Source organism: Cyprinus carpio, chromosome A2 (genome assembly GCF_018340385.1).
Source record: "Cyprinus carpio isolate SPL01 chromosome A2, ASM1834038v1, whole genome shotgun sequence".
NCBI classification, from domain to species: Eukaryota; Metazoa; Chordata; class Actinopteri; order Cypriniformes; family Cyprinidae; genus Cyprinus; species Cyprinus carpio.
The window spans coordinates 7,712,547-7,734,222 of NC_056573.1; the positions used below are offsets into that span (position 1 = coordinate 7,712,547).

Below are 21,676 nucleotides of genomic sequence, written 5' to 3' on the forward strand. Positions count from 1 at the left end.
TTACAGAAATTTTCAAAATCGGACTACACACACACACATATATATATATATGCAAACATTTTAATGAAAACCAAAATAATATATAACCTATATTTAATGTTTCATTAAAATGTTTGCATGTTAGCATGCTGAGGGATGACAATAATTATTTTAAACAAGTGAATCATATTATCACAATAAAATTAGATTTTTGGTTATTTATTTATTTTACAAATCATCAGTGCAGTAAGCTGTAACAACAGCACTCTTTACATAGTTTAATAATTTGTAGTAGACAAATATGGGAATATTTGTGAGAAAACAGCTCAGAAACAAACTGCGTTCCCGTGTTAATTTGTGATTTGTGTTCCCTACCGGTCCTTATTGCTGATTGACAGCAGGTCAAAGATTTCATTTGGCATCGGAATGAAATCACAAACTCAGAGATCAAAAAGTACCTGACGTTCAACGTCCCACCTTTCTGAACGCCTTACAGCACGCGCACGATCCTCCCTGTGCTGACGTCACGAGCGAGCCCAGCTCTCTCCGGCAGTACGCGCTTCTATCACTGCCGAGGCTCGCGAGCGCGGAGGAGGAGCTGTCAAAGTTTACAGCCAAGTCGGGCGAGTTTTCTCAAGAAGCTGAGAAGGCAAGATCTCTGAACATTTAGAAACCTTTGAAAGAAGAGCCCTTTTAACTATGGAGTGAAGTCTGAGAGGTTTTAAACACAAGAAATGGCAGGACCAACTGAGATCGGATTGTTTTTTACCTTACTGCTCTCATGGAGCTTCTGTGCGACGCCGGAAAAGAAAGGTAGGAGTATTGTGAAACGGCTTGCTGTATAAGGTTAAACCTTAAACTGTGAAACAGTTCGTTGGAGAACGAGCTCCTACAGAGCTTGATGGGAACGTCGCACATACCTTCTGAGATGTGCGTTTAGAGGGACCTCGTCAGCGTGGGAACAGTGGAAGTTTGTGCTCACAGTCCCACAGAGAACTTTCACTTGGATACTGATTAGTTTTTAAATGACGGTTTTTTTTTTTTCTATTAGACATACAGTAGATAATAATCATTGTGGTACAACCTGAGGTTGTCTGTGGTTCATGAATCCTTGGGATTGAACTTTCAACCTTGCACTCACCAGGCCAGATTTTAGGTTATATGACCCCACCCCATACTTTTAATTAGGTTGTGATTTTTTTTTTTTTTAGCCTTATAGCATTACTGGGTGGCACTGCCATGATTTAAATTGTGTTTCAGAGGCTGAAAGAAGAGGATGATATTGGCTGGAAATATTCCTGCTTTATAAAAATGTTTTATCAGGTAACCTAAAACGTGTTTCATGTGGTACAGTAACATTGGAGTTGACAGGTTTTATTCAGTCAAAATATTAATATATTTTAAAGCTACCTAACTACATAGGATTACAGTAATTACATTATGATATTGGTCAGATCAGGTATAAATAGCTTCTGCACATTTTTTATTTTTACATCCTTATATAAAATTACATTTATTATGCAGTTTGACATTTTTTTTTTTTTTACTTCAAATATGACTGCTGTGTCAGGCTACCAAAAAATTATTTTATCATTTTAACAAAATACTTGTTTAAATCGTTTACTTTTTCACAATTATTTTTGCCATTTTTACTCCATCTTTATGTTTCAGCTTAGATTTTTTTTTTAATTATTAATTAAATTAAAAGTGGTTGAAAAAGTGCAGTAAATTGCACGTTAATTTGAATTTTAGATTTCAGTTTTAGTATGCTGATATTTTTGAAAGTGAAAACAGTTTTTGTATTTTTACCTGATGTGATCCTGAAAAATGACTTTTGTTGGTTTAACTGAATGTAGTCAGGTTCATTTAGTCATTTTAACTTTTAACTTTTAACTTTAATATTTCATTTTGACTTAATTTTGAGATTTTTTTCACATGAAGCACATATTTCTTTAAGTTATCTACATTATTTTTTAATATGTAGGTCCTGTGCTTGTTGTAATGAACATTTTCTTTGAAATTAATTCAATTAACTAAAGCCTTGTGTAATCTATGATGTTAGTGTTAGAGTTTGTTACATTTATTAGATTAGTTAAAGTGTGTTTATATGCCACTCTGCATATTTAGATCATCTCAGGGGTGTCCTGTGTGTAAACACATGACTGTGCCAATATTGACAGATGGGGCACACACAAATCACTTTATTACAGTCTGCTTCTTCATTTGGACTCAATCAGGTTTACAGTCACGGTGCCAAGAGAGGAATCACCTTCCTTTAATATAAGTTCTGTTTTGACAGTCATCAATGATGTTAAGTTTTCGTGCTGACGGTACCCAACTGTTTGTTACAGTTGGGTACATTTTGCTTTCTACACATGGAAATCATATTAAGAAAGAGGCTGAAGTATGAAGAATATTAAACAAATGGGTTTATTTGGTGTTTTAGTCACTCATTGTCATTGTTAATTGCACTGATTGCCAGTTTTCTGGTCCCTAGTGTTTTAGAGGACAAGTCACAGTATCAGTGAGGACATTTGTGACGTCCTGCAATGTCTTCGGGCTCCCTGTTGTGCCTCGCTCAAGGTCAGAGAAATGCTGCAGCTATCTTTTATATTTAAGACCGAAACAGCTGTTTAGTCTTCTTCATAGACTGTCCGGGTTAAATACTAGATAAATGCTTTTGCTGGCCCAGATTCCAAGTGCACCTTCAAAAGGAGCTATATTTGAATTTTCAGTAAAATGTCCCACATTTGGTCATCTGTCCAGCCACATGACAGATTTCAAGTGTGTCTTTCCTTTCATTAGCATGTCATTGACCTCTGGATACCGTCCAGCCTCATTGTGACCTAGAACAATGTCTCTCAGGCGGTCACCTAAATCTCAGTGCAGTGAGAGCCATATGTGGGTATGGATGCTGGAAACTGTTAAACACTCTTTTGGGTACAGTACACTACAGGTCAAAAGAATAAATGTTTTTTTTTTTTATGTTGTTGAAAGAAGTCATTATTGCTCAAAAGGCTGCATTTATTTAATCAAAAATATATCAAAAGAAAATATTATTACATTTTAAACTATTTTCTATTTTAATATATTTTAAAATGTAATTTATCCCTGTGATGGCAAAACAGATTTTCCATCAGAGTCTTCGGTGTCACATCATCCCTCAGTAATCATTCTAATATGCTGATTTGGTGCATATCATGAAACATTTTATTGTTGTTATTATTATTATTATTATATTATTATTATCATTAATGTTGAAAACAGTTTTTGCTGCTTAAAAATAGTCAAATACAATAATATTTCACAATATATATTTTTTACTGTATTTTTGATCAAATAAATGGGGCCTCTGTGAAGATTCTTTCAAAAACATTAAAACAATCTTAATTATTCTGAAATTTTGTAGTGTATATTTTTTTATTTTGCTTTGCCATCTAAATAAAAGTAGTTTCAAAGCAGACATCACCAGACTAGAACAGACAAAACCCCTCCTTTCTTCTGATAAAGGGATGGGCCGTAAATCAAAGCTTGTTCTATCAAAAGTGGATAAGATCATATTCTTTGAACTCAAGTTTCTTGTGTGTTATTCCAATTTTATTGGCCTTCAAATGAGAAAAGTCCCACATTATTTGTTTTCATTGTGTTGTTTAAATTAGTTTAGTTTTGTCTGTAGGCAGGGGGGTTTAATGTAGTCTGTCTGAGAGAGTTGTGCTCAGGTCTTCTAGACGCTTATAACTCTCATCCGGATGGCTCAGAAGTGACTCAGAGTCAAAGCAAACCAAAACGTGTCAGATGAGCTTTAGTTGGTTTTTCTTGGTCTGGGGCTTTGACTGTTTGAGGTAGTAAAGGTGTTGGAAAGGGGTTTGTCGGCATATTTGTGTACAGTATGTCTAAAAAATTAAAGTCTAACGCATTCTAGAGAGTAAATCTCCCAAATATATTTTAAACCGCTAAACAAAACAATCATCATGTGCTGTACCATTCCTTATCGAGTCGCCCGTGTAAGACATGCTTAGGAACTTCTGTGAGTCTTTCTTTAAAGGGATATAACACACAAAAATGAATCATCTACTCTTCCACATGTTGTTCCAAACCCATATGACTTACTTTCTTTTGTGGATCTCAAAAGGAGGACTTTAAAACAATTGCACTGGGCGTTCTTCACTTACAATCAGTAGGGAACTGGAACTTTCAAAGTTCAACAGGATGCAAAAGCACCATAAAAAATATCAGAAAATAAGTCCAGATGACCTGTGCATTATATTCTTGGTCTTCTTAATCTATATGATAGTTTTGTAAGGAACAGACTGAAATTTAAGGGATTATTCACTAATAATCTTCCCCTCCAGTGAGAGGTGAAGCACTGCAGTTAGTTCATTGTGTCAGTGAGTTGAACTCACGAATGAATGAACGTGAGTCATGAACGAATCATTTAGAGTGGTTTTTTGAATGAATCAACTTGATTCATCACACAAAACTACTTTTTAACTATTGTGTGTTTCAGAAGACTTGAAATAAAATGTTGTGTGTGTGTGTGTTTGTGTGTGTGTGTGTGTGTGTGTGTGTGTGTGTGTGTAAGCTTGATAGACCCAGTATTTATATTATATACTGTATGTATGTCATATCATCTTGTTATAGCCAATATTATCATTATCTTATAAAATTCAAAGGCTAGAGTAGGTTGTCTTAATTGTTTACCCAAAAATGATAAATTCTGTCATCATTTAATTAGCCTCATGTTGTACCATATCTATATGACTCTCTTTTGTCTGCAGAACATAACAGAAAATATATTTTGATATGATCTATTCTGAAGAATTATTTTGGCCATATAATGAAAGTCGGTTAGTGATGTTGGGTTTTGGTTTTTGATGATTTTGATTTTATTTGTATATATAAACAAAAAAAAACCTTCCTGGTTTGGAACAACATGAGGGAGAGTAAAATATATATATATTTTCATTTCATTAATCCTTCATGTTTATCCAGGTTTAACTATTCATTTGGGAATTCTGTTCTTCACAGCTCTCTCATTTACTGCTCTTGTTAACAATGAAGGTCAAATATGGATTTGTTTGCCTGTTCAGCCCCAGGTATCATACTATTCAGATTTTCTCTTGAAAACACCCTGATATCCTTGCCAACACCGATACCTTATAAAACTGAACAAAGACAGACCATTTTCATAATTATAGGCTCACCTAATTTTCAAAAGACAGATTGTACATCACTCCATGTTCCTCAGGTCTGCCAATTTAACTTTTTATGATTAATAGTCTTTTTGATTTGGCATGCAGCAGATAAAAAGTGCACCATAATCCAATTGTCCTCATTTGCAGTCACATATCCTCCTTCAAAAAGCCATCATTGTTAGTTCTTCTGTCAGTAATGGTTGGAGAACATCAATGTCCTCCATTGGGATTATGGACTGTTTAGCCAGTGATCTTGGGAAATACATCAACCATGTATTTTCCCCTAATTGTGAATTAAATTTGAGATATGATACTGCTCTGCTTTCCCATTACCTTCCTCCCCCGCCTCAGGACCTTACAAGATGAAGGACTGTTACGTTAAACTGTCAGGCATCATTTCATCGCGTTTTCTGCCAGATAAGAATAAATGTAAATAACATGTGCAGTTGGATTGACTGGAACATCTTGCTCAGTTAATTGACATGGGAACAGTGTTTGCACTGGTTTGTAATGCAGCTTTAATAGCGATGACAGGTTGCTTGTCTCATACTCTCTGGGGGCTAAATAACAACTTCTCACCAAATAAAAATCATTGCAAAGGAATGCTTTGAGCATACAGCTTTTCTGTAGTTCCAACAGGTAGAGCATGGTGCTTGTGACACCAGAGGTTGAGTTAACTGGAAACTTTCCACCATTTGCCTGAGCTTTGACTAATTCAAAATGCTTTCCGTCATTTTGACAGAAAAAAACAAGAAAAAGCATAATTTTAACTTCACACATGAATTGAGCACTCACTCTCAGCCAAGTGACTGTTAGAAAACAGATTATGGTGACACAATGTTGATTTGGATTAAGGTCAGTTTTGATCCAACAAACAGATTTATATTTATTCAGAGATGTATAATAATTGGCAAATGGAAATTACAATCTCATCTCTTACGTGTGACAATTGTGCTTTCTTGATTCATTTGCAAGAGCTTTGCTTGCTGCCTACAAATGATTATTTTTGCAAATCCCAGTGACACAAGTCTCCACCCTCTGAATAAACACGCATGGCACCATGAGTTTTTGTTTCAATATTGTTTTCATTTCTTTAATTTCAACATCATTGTTTACACTATAAAGTGAGGTAATGAAATGCAAAACACCTTGAAACCTCACAATTTCTTCGCCTTCTTGATTTGCTCTCTCATTGTCCTCATCTGTCATTGAGCTCCCACACTGTTTGCACATGCTTTGCATGGCCCCGTGATTGGTTTTGCAGACGGCCGGCTGTGATTTCTCTCAGCAAAACCTAATGCCCGGCAATTTCCTGCCTTTAATACCTGCATACTTCCTCCTCCACCTCTACTTAGTTTTCATGATCTGTTCTAAACGCTCTTTCAAGATGAGTTTCCAGAGCCCACTCATGGCTCCATATTGAGTTCCCGGGAGTGCGATTGAAAAAATATAAATAAAAATCTGTTACTAAAGCACCATCAGCATGTGAAGGCTGGTTGTTCCTGGGTCTTGATGCCTCTCACCGGTGATTGGCTTTCCCAGATTCACATCTGCTGAAGCAGTTGGAGTTTCAAGAGCTGCAGAGAAAGTAAAATGAGTTCGCCGGAAAAAGATGGACCTCCTGGTTTGATAAACTGTTGAGCAGATACCTAAAACTGGCGAAGAAGTCAGTGCCTCATTTGCTGGAGTGACTCTCTCTCTTTGGCAGAAAACAATGAGGGTTTTCTTCAAGCAGACTGAAGTTTTTGAATGTTTCTCCATACGACTGCTGTAAAGGAAAAAGCTATGTGACAGGAGTGTCATGTTCTTTGAGTTCCTTTGTCGTTCACAGTCGTGTGGCAGCTCTGACAGTTTGATTGTGTGCTGATTGCAGTGACAGTGATTGAGCTTGAAATAGCCAGAATCTGTTTAGATCTATACGCTCTGATTACCTGTGACAAAATGTCTGTCTTTCTTTTTCTTTCTTTTTTTTTCTTTCTTTCTTTCTTTCTTTCTTTTTCTTTCTTCACTCTTAATAAGAATCCACGTCTGTAAGTTATCACACATGCTAATTCTCATGCTATTTCTGTGATGTTTGCCAGATCATGGCTAGACTATGTTTGGAAACTCATGAATGAACCAGAAACGTCTAATACTACCTCGTGGCAGCAGAGGTTTTCACCTTTGCTTGGCATTCTGTTAAAGTTCCCACACGTGCACCTAAATATATTATAACAATGACGCTGCAATCATGTCTTATAATTACCACAAACTAAGTTGACTCTTACCACTGAGAAACATCCTGCTCCACTCATGTTTGTGAATCAGTGTCTGATTGATTAATTAGGCGTTTCTTCATCAGACTCGAGCTTGAATTTATAAGGTAAAATCTATACCATCTTTTACCATGTCTCTATACATTCTCTCTGGAACATTTATGGCAATAGTCGTTTCGTTTCTGACACACACTGTACGCGGTTGACCAATACATAAAGCGATTCTTCTTAACGAGGCAAACAGACACAGGAAGTGTTTGTAAATACCAAGTTTTAGACATTGTTCAAATAAGTACAAGCTAGAAAGAGAAGGAATGAATAAAGAGAAAGACAATTGTGTTTTTTTATTTATTTTTTTATGATGAAGTCAAGTAGCTTCAAAAGAGATGAGTTTTCAGTTGTCGCTTGAAAATTGTCAGGGATTCCGCATTCCGGATAGGGGTGGGAAGATCTTTCCACCAGCCAGGAGTGGTGAACGAGAATGTTCTGGAAAGTGATTTTGAGCCTCTCTATGATGATACCACGAGGCGTCGCTCACTAGCAGATCTCAGACTTCTGGAGGGGATGTAGATTCATAGTAGTGAGTGGAAGTAGGCGGGTGCTGAGCCTGTGGCTCTTCTATATGCAAGCATCAATGTCTTGAACTTGATGTGAGCCGCAACCGGTAGCCAATGCAAGGAGATAAAATATGAGTAAAATAAAGCCTGTGGTAAACATAACTTGATGATACTTTTATGTTTTGTTCTACAATGTAAATTACACGCATCCATACCCAAAACAGAAATTTTTAAGCAGTTATGTTCATTTTTGAAAACGTATGTTTTTAATAAGTAACTAAATAAGATCGTTTGGGCCGTGAGTGCAGTTTACATTATAGAAAAAAACATAGAAGCTGTTGTAGGAGACTCCCAAAACAATATTAGGAACCTTAAAAATGGCATAATAGGGGTGCTTTAAAGGTAGTTTTGAGTACAGTAATAGAGTCAGACAAAGAAACAGCATGACAACATTGACAGTATGGTGCGTCACACTGACATTCATTGGTGGCTATTAAATTCGATGTTGGAAGTCATTGAGGTGTAATATTGCAGGGAACACATTATAAAAGATTTTGACAGACGCAAAAACACAGCAAAACAGAGTCTGTCCTATTAAACTGTCAAACATTTGACTTTACTCTTTGATCAAACAGTGCCAGTTGTCCAATCACAGTATAGCACCACTAAGGATGGACCCCTCATATCTGGTATCTAGTGACTACTGGATGCATATTAGACAGACAATCTGGGAGGATGTGGAATTGTTTTTTTTTTTTTTTAGAATAGTGCCTAGATGTTCAGGTGTTCGTTCTCAGACCCTTTGAATTGGAAAGTGCTGTTTCCATTTATTATTCCATGACGTATTTAGTAAACCTTAAATGGACATAAAGGAAGACATTGAGAAACAGGATGACAGTTCTAGGCCAGCAGCTACTGACGCATATACGCTAAAATGTGCACTAGCACAAGCATGCGCAAACAAAGTGCTGTTTATTGAGTCTGTACCACATTTTGTGGTTGACAGTGGCCCATTTTGAAGTCTGGAATGGCCTTTTGTCCTAGAATATCAAAATATTTTTTTTTCTCAAAATGTCCAACTGAAAACTCATTAAGTCAGCTCTGCTGCGTGTAGTGAGTGTATTGCTGACTAAACTTTTAAGACACCAAATAAGACGTTTTTGCCTTTTAAGCAAAGGGAACCATTTTGACTCCTGTCTTCCCAAACAGAACCACATCTGACTGACTTTTCAAACCATAATTTATAGCTTGCATTCACAAAACATTTCATTTAAGGCAGAGCTAGTAAGGAAGTGAAACAAAGTGAAACATTCAACTCTCAATAACCTTCTGTGTCTTCTTGGGTGATCATGTTTCAAAATAGCACTTGATCCGAACAGGCTGCAGATGCCCTGGGATAGGTGATACATCAGTGACACTCCCTCTACACACGTCTGTTGTGAGAACTCAGTGTAGGGCATGATGTGAAAATATAGATGTGTGAAGTGAATTGTAATGGATATCTTTGTTCACATGCTTTGTTTATTGTATTGTTGTTCTCAGGTGAATGGGCTACCGAGGCAGAATGCAAACACCTTCGAAGACTAAGACATTCTTTTATTTTATTTATTGTCAGTTTGTTTTTATTTTGTAGGACAGTGGAAAACTGACAAGAAAGTGGATGGAGTAAGAGAGGCAATAGGGTCAGACCACGACCCAGGCTAAATTTAAACTCAGGACCCCACTGTGATAAGTCTATTTTAAGTCTATTTTAAGTCTTTTAAAGTACTACTCTTGGCGAATTATAATATAATACAATATCATTTTTTTTTATTATAATTTTTTTACAGCACCTTTTGCAGCATCTTTTTTTCTTTAAAAATATGTTGAAATGAAAAATATGTTTTAGTCTTCATAGCAAAGTTGTACGTAAAACAAAAAACAAATTGGTCACACTTTTGAATATGCTATGTTTCCTCATTGCAGTGTCATTTCACATATAAGTATTGAGCAATATTAATTAACAACATAATTACTATAGGTTTAGTGTTAGGTTTTGGTTTAGTCTTACTAGTAATTATGCATAATTTACTAACATTTTAAAATAAAGTGATAACAAACATTTTAACAACAATTTTGCCCCTTTGAACTTCTTTGAATATACTGTTCTATAAACTTTTTTTCATATTTGTGCATGTGTGTGAAAACTGTGCGTCAAAATTAGACAAAATACCTTTTTTTTTTTTTGGTAACTGATAGCATTCCACAGATGTGCTTGTGTTTATTATATTGACTTGTGGTGTTTAACTTGGAAAATTTCTTGAAATCAATGCATTCCCAACAAACAGTGGTAAAAATGTTGTGCTAATTGATATTGATTTTGCATCCCAATCATAATTGATTGTCATGTATCTCAAACATCAAGAAAATGTTCTCAAAATCTCTTTGACACAAATGCATCCTATTTCAGTTAACTTGCTGAAACTGCACGTCTCATAGGAAATGCAGTGATATGCATCTAGGATGTAGGCCCTGCTGGATGTGGTTTTCCCAGCCCTAGGCTTTCTGCAGTTGAGGCTTGTGAAAACTGAACTTTTTCCTCTCTTTCATTCTTTCCTGTTTACTCTCTTTTAGTTCACTGAAGTCTCCTACTACTCAGTATAACATATCTAATTCATCACTGGACAGCACATCTCCATGTTGACATATCCATATCTGCGATTGCTATGATGTTTGCTCACTTTGCCTGAAGGCTTTTTGGCTAAATCTCCTCAAATGTGCGGATGTTAGAAGCTCGGACAAACCTAACACAGACATGTCTTCACATGAACGCTCTCGAAACTAAAGATATTCAGGTATTATTGTAACAAAAACAAGCATATGGCTCACTTAGGGCGATCTAAGAGCATGATCTAAAGCGCACGGCGCAGGTGCACTCAGGACATGTGTGAATCCACTTTTGCCAGTCTAATAACGGGAAAACTGTCTGCGCGCCCAGGCGCATTGTCTAAATGAGTTGTCCCTTTTCTCCTAATGAGTAATGGCGTAACGTGCAATAAACGAATCAGAGACTCATCGCCCATCCCCTTTAAAAGCCAGTTGCACTCGCACCATGGTGGGTTCGCTATTTACATGGTGGAATGTAATTTTTCACTTTTAAAAATGTTTGTGTGCTGCTGCGCGTACCTGTATATGTAATAAGAAGAGTGTACGCCTGTTGTGCACGCGCCTATAGGCGCATATTACTAACGCGCTCTTTAAATAACAAAGAAAAAATATTGCGCCAGACTTTAGACCAGGTTTGAGATGGTCTATGGTGCAGTCCATTTTCAGTTCCTCAAAATAGCAATGTGCCAACAATGCGCCTGAACACCCCTTTTTTAGACCAGCACGCCCATGGGCGCACAAATGAGCGCAAATGCATTTGCTATTTAAAACAACGCGGCGCAGGATGGGAAAATGAGAACTGCGTTCGGCTGAAACTCGCAAAAACACTTTTGCCGTGCCTTGGGTCGCATGTTGTCAGGGGTATGATAGGGCCAAAGTGTTTACCAGGATCTGTCATGTTGCACCATATCCTTACACCATACACTTGGACATTTTCAACTTACGTTGTGATAACTTGATGGTTAGCCTTGGTATGTGCAGACCTTATCTTCCGATTTCTTTTATATCACAAGGACAAGTGGTTTTAGTCAGACTGTGTTTGTTTGGTCTAGAGGTGCGTTATGGTAGTGCCAAAGCGAGACTGCATGTCTCGCCTACAAGGCCTGTTGATTTGCAAATTGGATCTAATTCCAGACGTCCCACTTTTACTCCTTTAGGTAATTCGTTGGTTAATTTGGGCGATATCCTCAAAGCAGAACAGCAACTCTTTCTAATGACTTCTGAGGCAATACGTGCCATAGTGTGTGGGGAAACATTAGTGCCTGCAAATGTAATTATATAACCATTACATGAGATGAGGTTCTTGTGAAGTACCACTTCAGGGCTGAAAAAATTTGAATCTTGTGTGTTCAAATTCTTTATAGTGGCAAATTAATACATTTCCTTCTTGAATGTGTGTTGAAAGACTTATACTGTATTGTGAAGACGTGATCATGGCATCCGGAAATGTACTTCTTCAAAATATGAGACGGATGGGACGTGACAGATAAAGAAAAGTGCTGAAAGAGAAACGTTCGCCCTCACCATTGAGGCCAGGAACAAGTCTGAGTAAATTGTCGTTTCCATGGGGACAAGTGCATGTAACACAAAAGAACCTTTATTCGATGATTTAGCGTTGACTTTGAAACAGGATTTACCACCATTGATGGCAGCATAATGCTTTGTATACACATGATTTTCCTTACAATATTACTTTCTTTTACAATAAATACTGCGGTACAGGAAGATTATTGTGCTGTCTCACTAACCCCTTTAAAACACAATCATCCACTAAATTAACAAACCTTAGAGTTAAGCAATAAGAGTCATGCACAGAGTCAGAGTAAGTCACCTAATGCTGTGTTGACGAGCCGTCCTCCAGCAGGAAGTTGAATCATTCTGTGGATTTTCTGAGTCTTACAGAGACATATACAGTGATTATGATAGCAAGCGTCTTGTTCGGATGATAATATTGTGCAATTTTTGATTCATAAATAGAGCACTGCAGTGATGTTGTTTTTTTGTAGGCCAACATGTAAGTTGCCATCACTCTGGTTCCTTTGACTAAAACTCAGTATATTTCTATTGGCCTTTGGATTATTGTAAAAAAATGAGCTCTTTGACCATAAAAAGTTTATGATTCTTATACCTTTTGTTCATCATGATAATATTCACAAATGAACACAACTAAAAATTAATTCTGAAACCTAAATATAATCTCCAGAAGAAGTAAAAATCTTGAACGTAGGCTATATATACAAAATTCCACACGTTCGTTTAACTTCAGCATCACCAACAAGTCTTTCAATCTTTGTGAAAAAATGTAAAATAAAATAAAATTCCTTGAAGTTTGAGTCATAATAGTTTTCAAGAGTGAAATTATAAACACAGTGAAGCTGTGAAAGCGGACTAGTGAGTAGAGTTTTCCTGTTTGGCATGATGATGTTTAATTTCCTGACCACCTCTTTAGTCCCACTTGTTGACCTTTTTCAAGTTTAAAAAGCTTTAAAAATGTAATGACTGATGTATTTTTGTCATAGAAAAAACATGAAAATATATTGAGCTTGTGATAAACACAGAACGTATTTCAGGTATTTGATCAAAAACCATTCAAAGGACCCATTGACTTCGGTATGATGGTGCTGAAAGTGTTAAAATGCTAACTCATTTCTGGGTTTTGGCCTACAAAAATGCATCATCCTTGCAGCACTCAATGCATTTGGAGGAAAACAATTACATTTTATGAATCTTTTGCGGTACTTGCCCACTTCGATGTTCTTTCATGCGGTTGCTAGAGGTGATTTTAGCACATTTTTGTGTCTAAAGTCTACTGTGTAAAACTTGATATAACATGGTATTACTATTGATTCACCCTATTTTTGAAAGTTCTTTTGCTGTGGGAGTGTTTTTGGATGCTATTCCTTAGTATTTTATAATTTGCCTTTAGAAAAGTCAGGTGGCTCACAATGAGGCAAAGATTTGAGTGTTCAGAATAATGCAGGTTAACAGTTGAATAGTGGCAAGCTGCCAAGAAAGAGATCCTGTTCTCATTTCAGAAGTAAAATGGGCCCGGTATTTTCAGTTATGTATGAATGACCAGGTTTTCTTGTGTAGTTCCTTTCTGACAATAAACTTTAAGAGTAGTTAGATAAAAAAAAAAAAAATTTCCTCCTTCATATTCCACAGTCTAATTTGGTTGTTGGTAAACTGCAGGTGTGCTAACCAACCTGAACAAGACAGAACCTGTTAACAGCCCTGAAAAGGTATTAAGCCTTTTTCTTGACAGTTGACATCCTAACTAAAGCAACACTCCAGTAACAGTAATAGAAGTTACATTTAGTGAAATTTCACAAAAAGAAAGCTGTATTTGCTAAGTGTTGAGAAGAGTGTGTATTAGAACACTGTATTGTACTGTAGGTTGACACACAGACTGTTTATGTGATAAATGAAGTTTAATTAAGCTGTGAAATAATGCAGGAAGCTAATGAATTGTAAGAACAATGTCTCTCAAACTTAAGCTCTGTTCCAAACTATCTGTTCCCTATATAGGCACCTTCTAAGGGAGCAGCCTAACTGAAATAAAACCCCTTAAGTGACTGATTTGGAGCAATCTTTAGAGGTAGCAAAAGCACATAAACTCTCTTTATGTTAATTGTACAGAAGATATGACTCAAAGTTGATTCAAACAATGTTTAATGTTAGCTTTTTGCTTAGCTAACAGTTTGTGCACACTACAGTAAAGTTCAACTAATTGCATTAAATATAAGTTTAAACTATATCACATTTTCATTTCATGAATAACAATAACAGTCAATACACATTTAATTATATCTTTACAGTATATTACTTTTTAAAGTGTGCTTAAGTGTATTTATTTTTTTACAAGGTTATAGATTAGAATGGATTCTAATACTCTGCCATTAGCATGTTGTACAACTAAAAATGTGTTACTTAATTAAGCATAACAATTATACTGGATAAAAATAGTCCACTAAATCTATTTTATCAATACTTTAGAGTAATATGGTAATAAAGCATAATTTATTGTCAGTGACAGCTCGTGATTTGAGGCGATGTTAGAGGCTGTGACAGCTAATGCAAACATACAGTGACAAAATATGATAACTTCCAGTATTCTGCCCTACAAAGGCAAAAGACCTTAACTCGCTGGAGTGTGAAACTGAGAAAAACGACTTTAAACTGTTGTACTTGTCCATCCAAATTAATTGTAGGTAGGACACTGGAAATTTAACAATTAGATGTTTTAGTAATGAAAAGTAAAAAATTGTGAGCTCAAACTTGATTTTTACCCCTATTTTGGAGTTAATGTACTCTGCCTTTGCATTGTCTGCAAAACGTATGAAGTCACACCAAGGCAAAAGACAGTAACTTCCACATTATCAATATTTCGTTGCCGATCACCATTTACATAATCGTTATAGTAACACCTGTATAAAATCTAGTAATCATGGGCTGTCTCATATAGGATATTGCATAGTAATGTGACTATATTAAGGTTTTATTTTAATTTTTTTTTTATCGTAACAAGCAGACTAAAAGTTAAACATGAGTGGATACCATGGATACCAATTTATTTGCTATGCTCAGTAATGTAAAAGAATGCTAGACGTAGCATAATTGCTTTTATATTGTATGTAATAGCCTAACCTAAAAGAGCGACTTGTGGATTGATGTGAATGCCAGCAAATGGGAATAATGCTCAGAATGCTCGTGGATTAAACCTCTCTGATGACGTTCATCACCATGGATTGATTTTATCGGGTTACAAGAAAGGGTAGGATATGGATTTAATTGCGAACTGTTAGTAGGCTACTGATTTTATGATTGATCATGCTAGCTACGGCATTGGAGTCCACACGCATCCAACTAGAAGTGATAGCCTGATGAATAATCTACATTAAAAAAAGAAAAAGAAAAATCTTTAAAGGTTATCCGTGATTGCTGCCAAGGTATCTATTCTTTACAGTGCTTTGTTATATGGATCTGTTTGGTAGATCACAATCTATCTAATTCATTTGTCTACACCGTAATTAAAATGCGGCAGACTTTAATGGACAGTAAAACAAAGGCAGAACATAACTGATAACTGATGAGAACGTATAACTCCAAACCGGCACTGTAACTTCATATTAACGTGCGACTAAACAAAGGCAGAACGGCGTAATTCAAGTCGAGCGTTCCAAAACAATATAAAAGACGGTAACTGGTGTTATAAGCTGTTCTGCCTTGGTATCTCCGGGGCTTTTCGAAGTTACGGTTGAGATGACCCATTATTTTCTCTGAAAAAAAACCTAAATTGACTCAAGGTACTTACACACATGATAAAGGATGTCTTGAATGTCCCAAAAATATCAATAACTAATTTTTGACAAAAATCAAAGTTACGGTCTTTTGCCTTTGCACGGCAGTATTATTTATTTTTTGGAAGATAGGTTAGACAGGCTGCTCACTAGGTTTTGGAGCAGATAGTCATAAGCTAGTGATGCTGCATACTGTCATTTCGATTCACTTTAATTGAATGAATCCAGTCTTGCTGCTCAGGGATACTTGCAGTGCTAAGTAAGTGAAGACATCAGAACAGCTCAGAGGGATGTTGCACACCTCAGAGCAAAGCAATCCATCTATATCATTTTAGTGATAAGTGTAGAGGCTTTTTCGGAACACTGATAAAATCTCCTTAGAGATAAGCTTGGTATGGGTCCGGGCACAGATAAACTTCCTGCCTGGTTTATTTTATGTATTTCATTTCTCTCATCAGACTGATTCTGAAAAGGAATCCCTCAATCTTTCATTTAAAGAGCTTGTTTTAGTTTTACAGCAATTTTTATTCACTGGCAAATCTAATCATATGCTCGTAACTCCCGGATTAGAGGACTCATAATGGTTAACGGGTCAAGAGGTCATGTATGCAAGAGAGGCTGTTTTCGTAGTGGCTAACCAAAGCTATGAGAGGAATTTGAGGCAGTAGATGACCGTATTCCAAGGCCCCTTACAACACCAGCAGAATGCTGTATGAACTCTACACAGGTTTGTGTTATACTATTTTGTTATTTACAAAATTCAGGCAAGGTTATAGCCCTTAAGATGTTTATTTTTCCTAAATTGTCTTTTAAGATAATACATTTTGCATATAACCTTCACACAGCAGTCAAAACCTTCATAAAATGACCCTTTGTTCACAAATCGTGAAGAATTTTCTAGCTTGTTGTAAATTTGTAAAACTTGCTGTGTATGAACGTCAAATAGATGATCATGTTCTTTGATGTAAACCTGCAAGGTGCTTTATCATCTGGTTTTACACCTTACTATTCGCTAACGTCATGCACATTTGAAAACAAGTCATCCAGCCTAGTCTTTTAGCCTATGCTGGGGCATGTCTGCGTCAGTGATCTGGAGAGAAAGAAGGTCCCGATGCACTGCTGGACTTTTGTGACTGAGATTTTGTAACTGCAGTGGAAACTTGGAGCATTCTTCACATGAAATATCACTGCATCTGCAGCTGATCCAACATCTGTTATGTACTCTTCACTGATGTAATCCGGTTACGACATGTGAGCATTCTTTGCTTGTGCTGCTGAAAACCATCAATTTAAATAAACAAGAAATTATTTAATTGATTTTATGTTGAAGAGTGACTTAGACATTCGATTAGAGATTAATTATATTTAGAGAAATAATAAACACATTTTGTAATTAATAATAAACAGTTTGTTTTCTCTTTCAAGTGTGAATGATAATTTGGAGACTTTTTAAAGTAACCAGAAGAGGAATGCTTTGAATTCAACAAACCGCATCTGTGGCTCACTATTGATTACAGCAGAAAGTTATCTGAACTCATCACTTAGTTTGCAAAAACAAACAGGAAAATCCTGTGTGCATTTTTGTGCTTACAATAAAAGATAAGGAGTAAGTCATTCTAAAGAGATTAAAGACTGATAATTAGTTTGGCCAATTTATAAATGACATAATATTATACTGTATATGTATAACATGGCTGTAAAAAGTTGAATAATGTATGCAAAGTTTAAGCGAGAGGTGCCACAGAAAGGTTTGACACTATTTTTTTAATATATAAAATATTATAAATATTTAAAAACATCATTTAATTTATTAACAAAATGTTCATAATGCATCAATATTTTTTCATTGTATTTTTCTGTCCAATAATTATTTAGTTATTACTATGAAAAAAACAAAACAAAACAAAAAAACTTCCAAATCAGTTCTTACTGGTGATTGGATTTGCAGCCATAAATATAATACATATTGGTCAAAATAAATTAATAATAATAATAATAATAATAATAATAATAATAATAATATTTTATTTATTTCTCACATACAATTTTTGAATGATTATATTTTATTGTATTATTATAGATAAATATTTTTAACATATCACAGATGCTGAATATCTACTGAAACCAGAACATTCCTTTGATAACCACCTTATATTTACATTTATTCACTTAGCAGATGTTTTATCCAAAGTGACTAACAAATGAGCAATACAAAAATAAGCAATTCATCATAAAGAGGCAATGAAGTGTTAGTAATACAACATTTCAGACATTGTTTCAAATAGTACAGGCTAGAACAGGCAGGTATTAAGAAATCATAGAGAAAGACTTTTTCTCAGCAGGATGCACTTAAGTGCTGACGGAAGAATTTTTTTTTTTTGTTTGTTTCTGGAATATAGTCAGGCATTCAGGATAGGGTTGGGAAAATCATTCCACCAGCAAGGAACAGTGAACAAAAATGTTCTGGAAAGAGATTTTGTGCCTTTTTTTTTGAAGGTTTCACGAGGCATTGCACAATTTACAAATCAAAATCTATTAAACCTTACAGCAGTGATCCCATATAATATTCGTCATCAGTCATTTTGCGTGGTCTTAGATTAGGTTACACAGAGGAATGCTCTTCAAACCACAAAGATTTTGGCCATTTTGGATTGCTCTTCAGTCTCAGACTCCCCAACACATTATCTCACGTTTCATTGCTCCATAGCCTAGCTGTTTTAACCCCTTAACTGTCACCCCCCCCCCCCCCATTTTTTAAAATAGGCATTAAAGTGCACTATCCAAACTTAAATTGTTGTATCTTATGAACACTTTGAAATATAGACCTAAGATTGGTCTCTTTTTAAAGAAGAAAATTAGCAGATTTTTAAAAAAATTAAAGTATCAAAAAGTTATAGAAGTTTAAATGTACTGTAAATAAAATGTGCTATATTCATTTTATTTATTATGAATATTTTACATAACAGGTTTTACTCTAAAATTGGTATAAAATTAAAGCCTTGTGTCTAAATAAGTTATGTTTCAAATTTGAAGTTGATATGAAAAAAATTGTGGTTCCTGTGAGATTTTATTTAGGGGTCATACCAAAAACAGCCACTGGGAGCCATCAAAACTCCTTTGAATTTTGTTTCCCTAGATTTCTTTGTCAATTTTACTTCAATACTCAAAATAACCACCAAATATGGAATCCTGAGACTCAGACCGTTACAATGATATGTTTGTTGCCAAGATTCTAAAAAGTGTTGATTCTAAAAGACCGTAATGCATTTTGTAATACGACACTTGACACCGCCCCTGGAACGCAATGCCGATTTCAAAACGGTTTTCACAGGATGAATCTTGGGCTTCTAACCTTTCAAATTATATATAATTTATGATGATTACTAAAAGATTTTATAGAGAAAAAGGACGACAAAAAAAGAGCGCCAAGCGTCCCACAGGTGGGACGGTGACAGTTAAGGGGTTAAAGCAGATTGTCTAGAATTTATCAGAAAAAAGTTTATTCCGAGCCAACTTCTGTGCCCAGTTGAGTGATACGGGGCCGGTCGCTCGACCCCTTTGAGTTTAGAGTGAGGGGGTGGGCTTAAAACAACTCGCTTGAGGATGTGATTGTAGTTTCAAACAAATAGTGCCATTGTTTTGAGAGCTCTGCTTTGGCCCTTGACTTCTTTTCTATGGAAAAGATGGCTGTTGTCAAGGCATTGGTGAATTTGAGATGAGATTCGGTACTAAAAGAAGATTTCAGCAACAATATGTGAAATGATAAAGTAGTAGTCATTAATATTTTGACTCATTTCCGTATATATTTCCTGAGATTTGTCATGCTTTTATCAGTTTTTGGCACATAATCTGCATTTTAAATGTGACTCCTTAATGTGTCATCTAAACCCGTTTGGATTTCAGAGTAAAATACTGATTGGTCACAGTTCTAGCAAAAGTAATACACCAAGCCCTTTTTGCTGTTGCGAAACAGGAATCTTTATGGTTAGTGCGACTAGTCCATCTTATGCGTCAGTTTCTGGAAAGGAGTCATTCTTCATCTGCATGAACAAAACCATTTGTGCCATAATGTGAAATGCAGAATGTTATAATAAGTAAATGATGAATAACGATTGGGAGCAGCACAGAGGAAGCTCATCCCTGTGCTCCAATGCACTCATTCTTTAGCTCACTCACATACATAATCAAAAACATCACCGCTCTTTCTGTATGCCTGAATATCTGTTATAATGATACAAAATCTAGGTTGTTAGGGCAGAGGAATAAACATATTCATACAAATACATATGGGTGTTCACAAATACGCTTGAAAAGTGTGTTGTTTCATTTTTGCGCCCTAAAGATACATCTGAAGTTGGTGGATAGCTGTCACCACAGAGATTCATTGTGTGCTGCTCTGTAGTTTGTGGAAAAAGAAAAATTTGGGAATGTTCAGGGCAACAGGGGATTCCCGAAATGCAGCTGCCTCTTTCCGGTTGGAATGATGTGTGAAATGTGTGGGTTATTCAGCAAATGGTGTATTAGACTCTCCTATTGCAGAGTAGGGCTAGTGGAAAATGGGAAAGTGATCACTGGTTTGCCCATGTTGCCCACTCGCTTTCACTCTTGCAACCTCCTGTATTTCCTGTAGTAATTATAAAAGGGATGTGTGTGTGTGTGTGTGTGTGTGTGTGTGTGTGTGTGTGTGTGTGTGTGTGTGTGTGTAAATTCCTGAATGCCTAAAGCTGACACAATGGTTTATATCAGCATTAAATTTTAGTTTAAGTTTAAAGGAATGAGTGATGTAACTGTGACATAAAATGTTTTGTGATGAACATGTTTTTAATTTCTGAATTTATATATATATATATATATATATATAATGTGTGTGTGTGTGTGTGTGTGTATGTGTGTGTGTGTGTGCATTATTTTATTTCATTACAATTAATACTTTTATTCAGCAAGGATGCATTCAATTGATCAAAAGTTACAGTAAGACAGTAAGAATAATGTAGTATTAGACAAAAGCTTTCTATTTAAAATAAATTGTGTTCTTTAGAACTTTCTATTCATTAAAACCTGTTAACATGCACCTGTACGCCGGTGTACTGAACTCTCTTTGTTTGCAAGTGTCAGTTTTTACGAATAGATTAAATGAAACTGGACAAAATTAATCTTGACAAACTATATATCATTATAAAGATCTAAGCCTCAAGCATCGACAACAGAATGCTGTTTTTCAATGAAATGCTTATAAAGAATGTATCTGCTAAATTTGTGTAAGCAGCACACATCAAAACATGAATAAAAACGCAGTACATACCAGATTCCATAATGAGTCACAAACACATCCACAGCTGTAAATCCTGGTTTAGTTAGAAAATTAAGGGTCCACTGAACGACATCTCAGAGAGCACATTTAGTCCAACGAAGCAATAATGTTGTAATATGGATGATAATTCCTTTGTTTACTTTCAGTTCTTCAGGGACAGAATTGTTTGTGTCCTTTATGGAATAAGTCGCGGTCAGAAAACTGTGTCTTGGTAGTAAAAACAGCATGGTTTTGTAGCGTACAGTGTCACAAACAGAATGAGACGATCCACTAAAAAAAAAAGTCAAAGATAGGCGGAAGATTGTTTATTTGAATTCTGGTGCTCTCTCGTGATGGCTCGTGACGCGCTCTGTGACGCACCTGTTATCTGATGGAGGCGTAACTTAGCGATCGGCTTTTTCGTTATTTTTTTATTTTTCAACATTTTTCATAT

General features: G+C 35.8%; 1 protein-coding gene across 2 annotated transcripts in view; it reads left to right on the forward strand.

Moving 5' to 3' along the window:
- Window positions 1–480: 480 nt before the first annotated feature.
- LOC109095046 (epidermal growth factor receptor-like) overlaps window positions 481–21,676 on the forward strand; it is a 58,356-nt gene continuing 37,160 nt past the window's right edge. For both annotated transcript variants that reach the window (XM_042771156.1, XM_042771163.1), the window contains exon 1: window positions 481–792. In XM_042771156.1, the coding sequence (XP_042627090.1) occupies window positions 714–792 (79 nt within the window). In that variant the 5' untranslated portion in view covers window positions 481–713. The remainder of the gene's footprint in view (window positions 793–21,676) is intronic.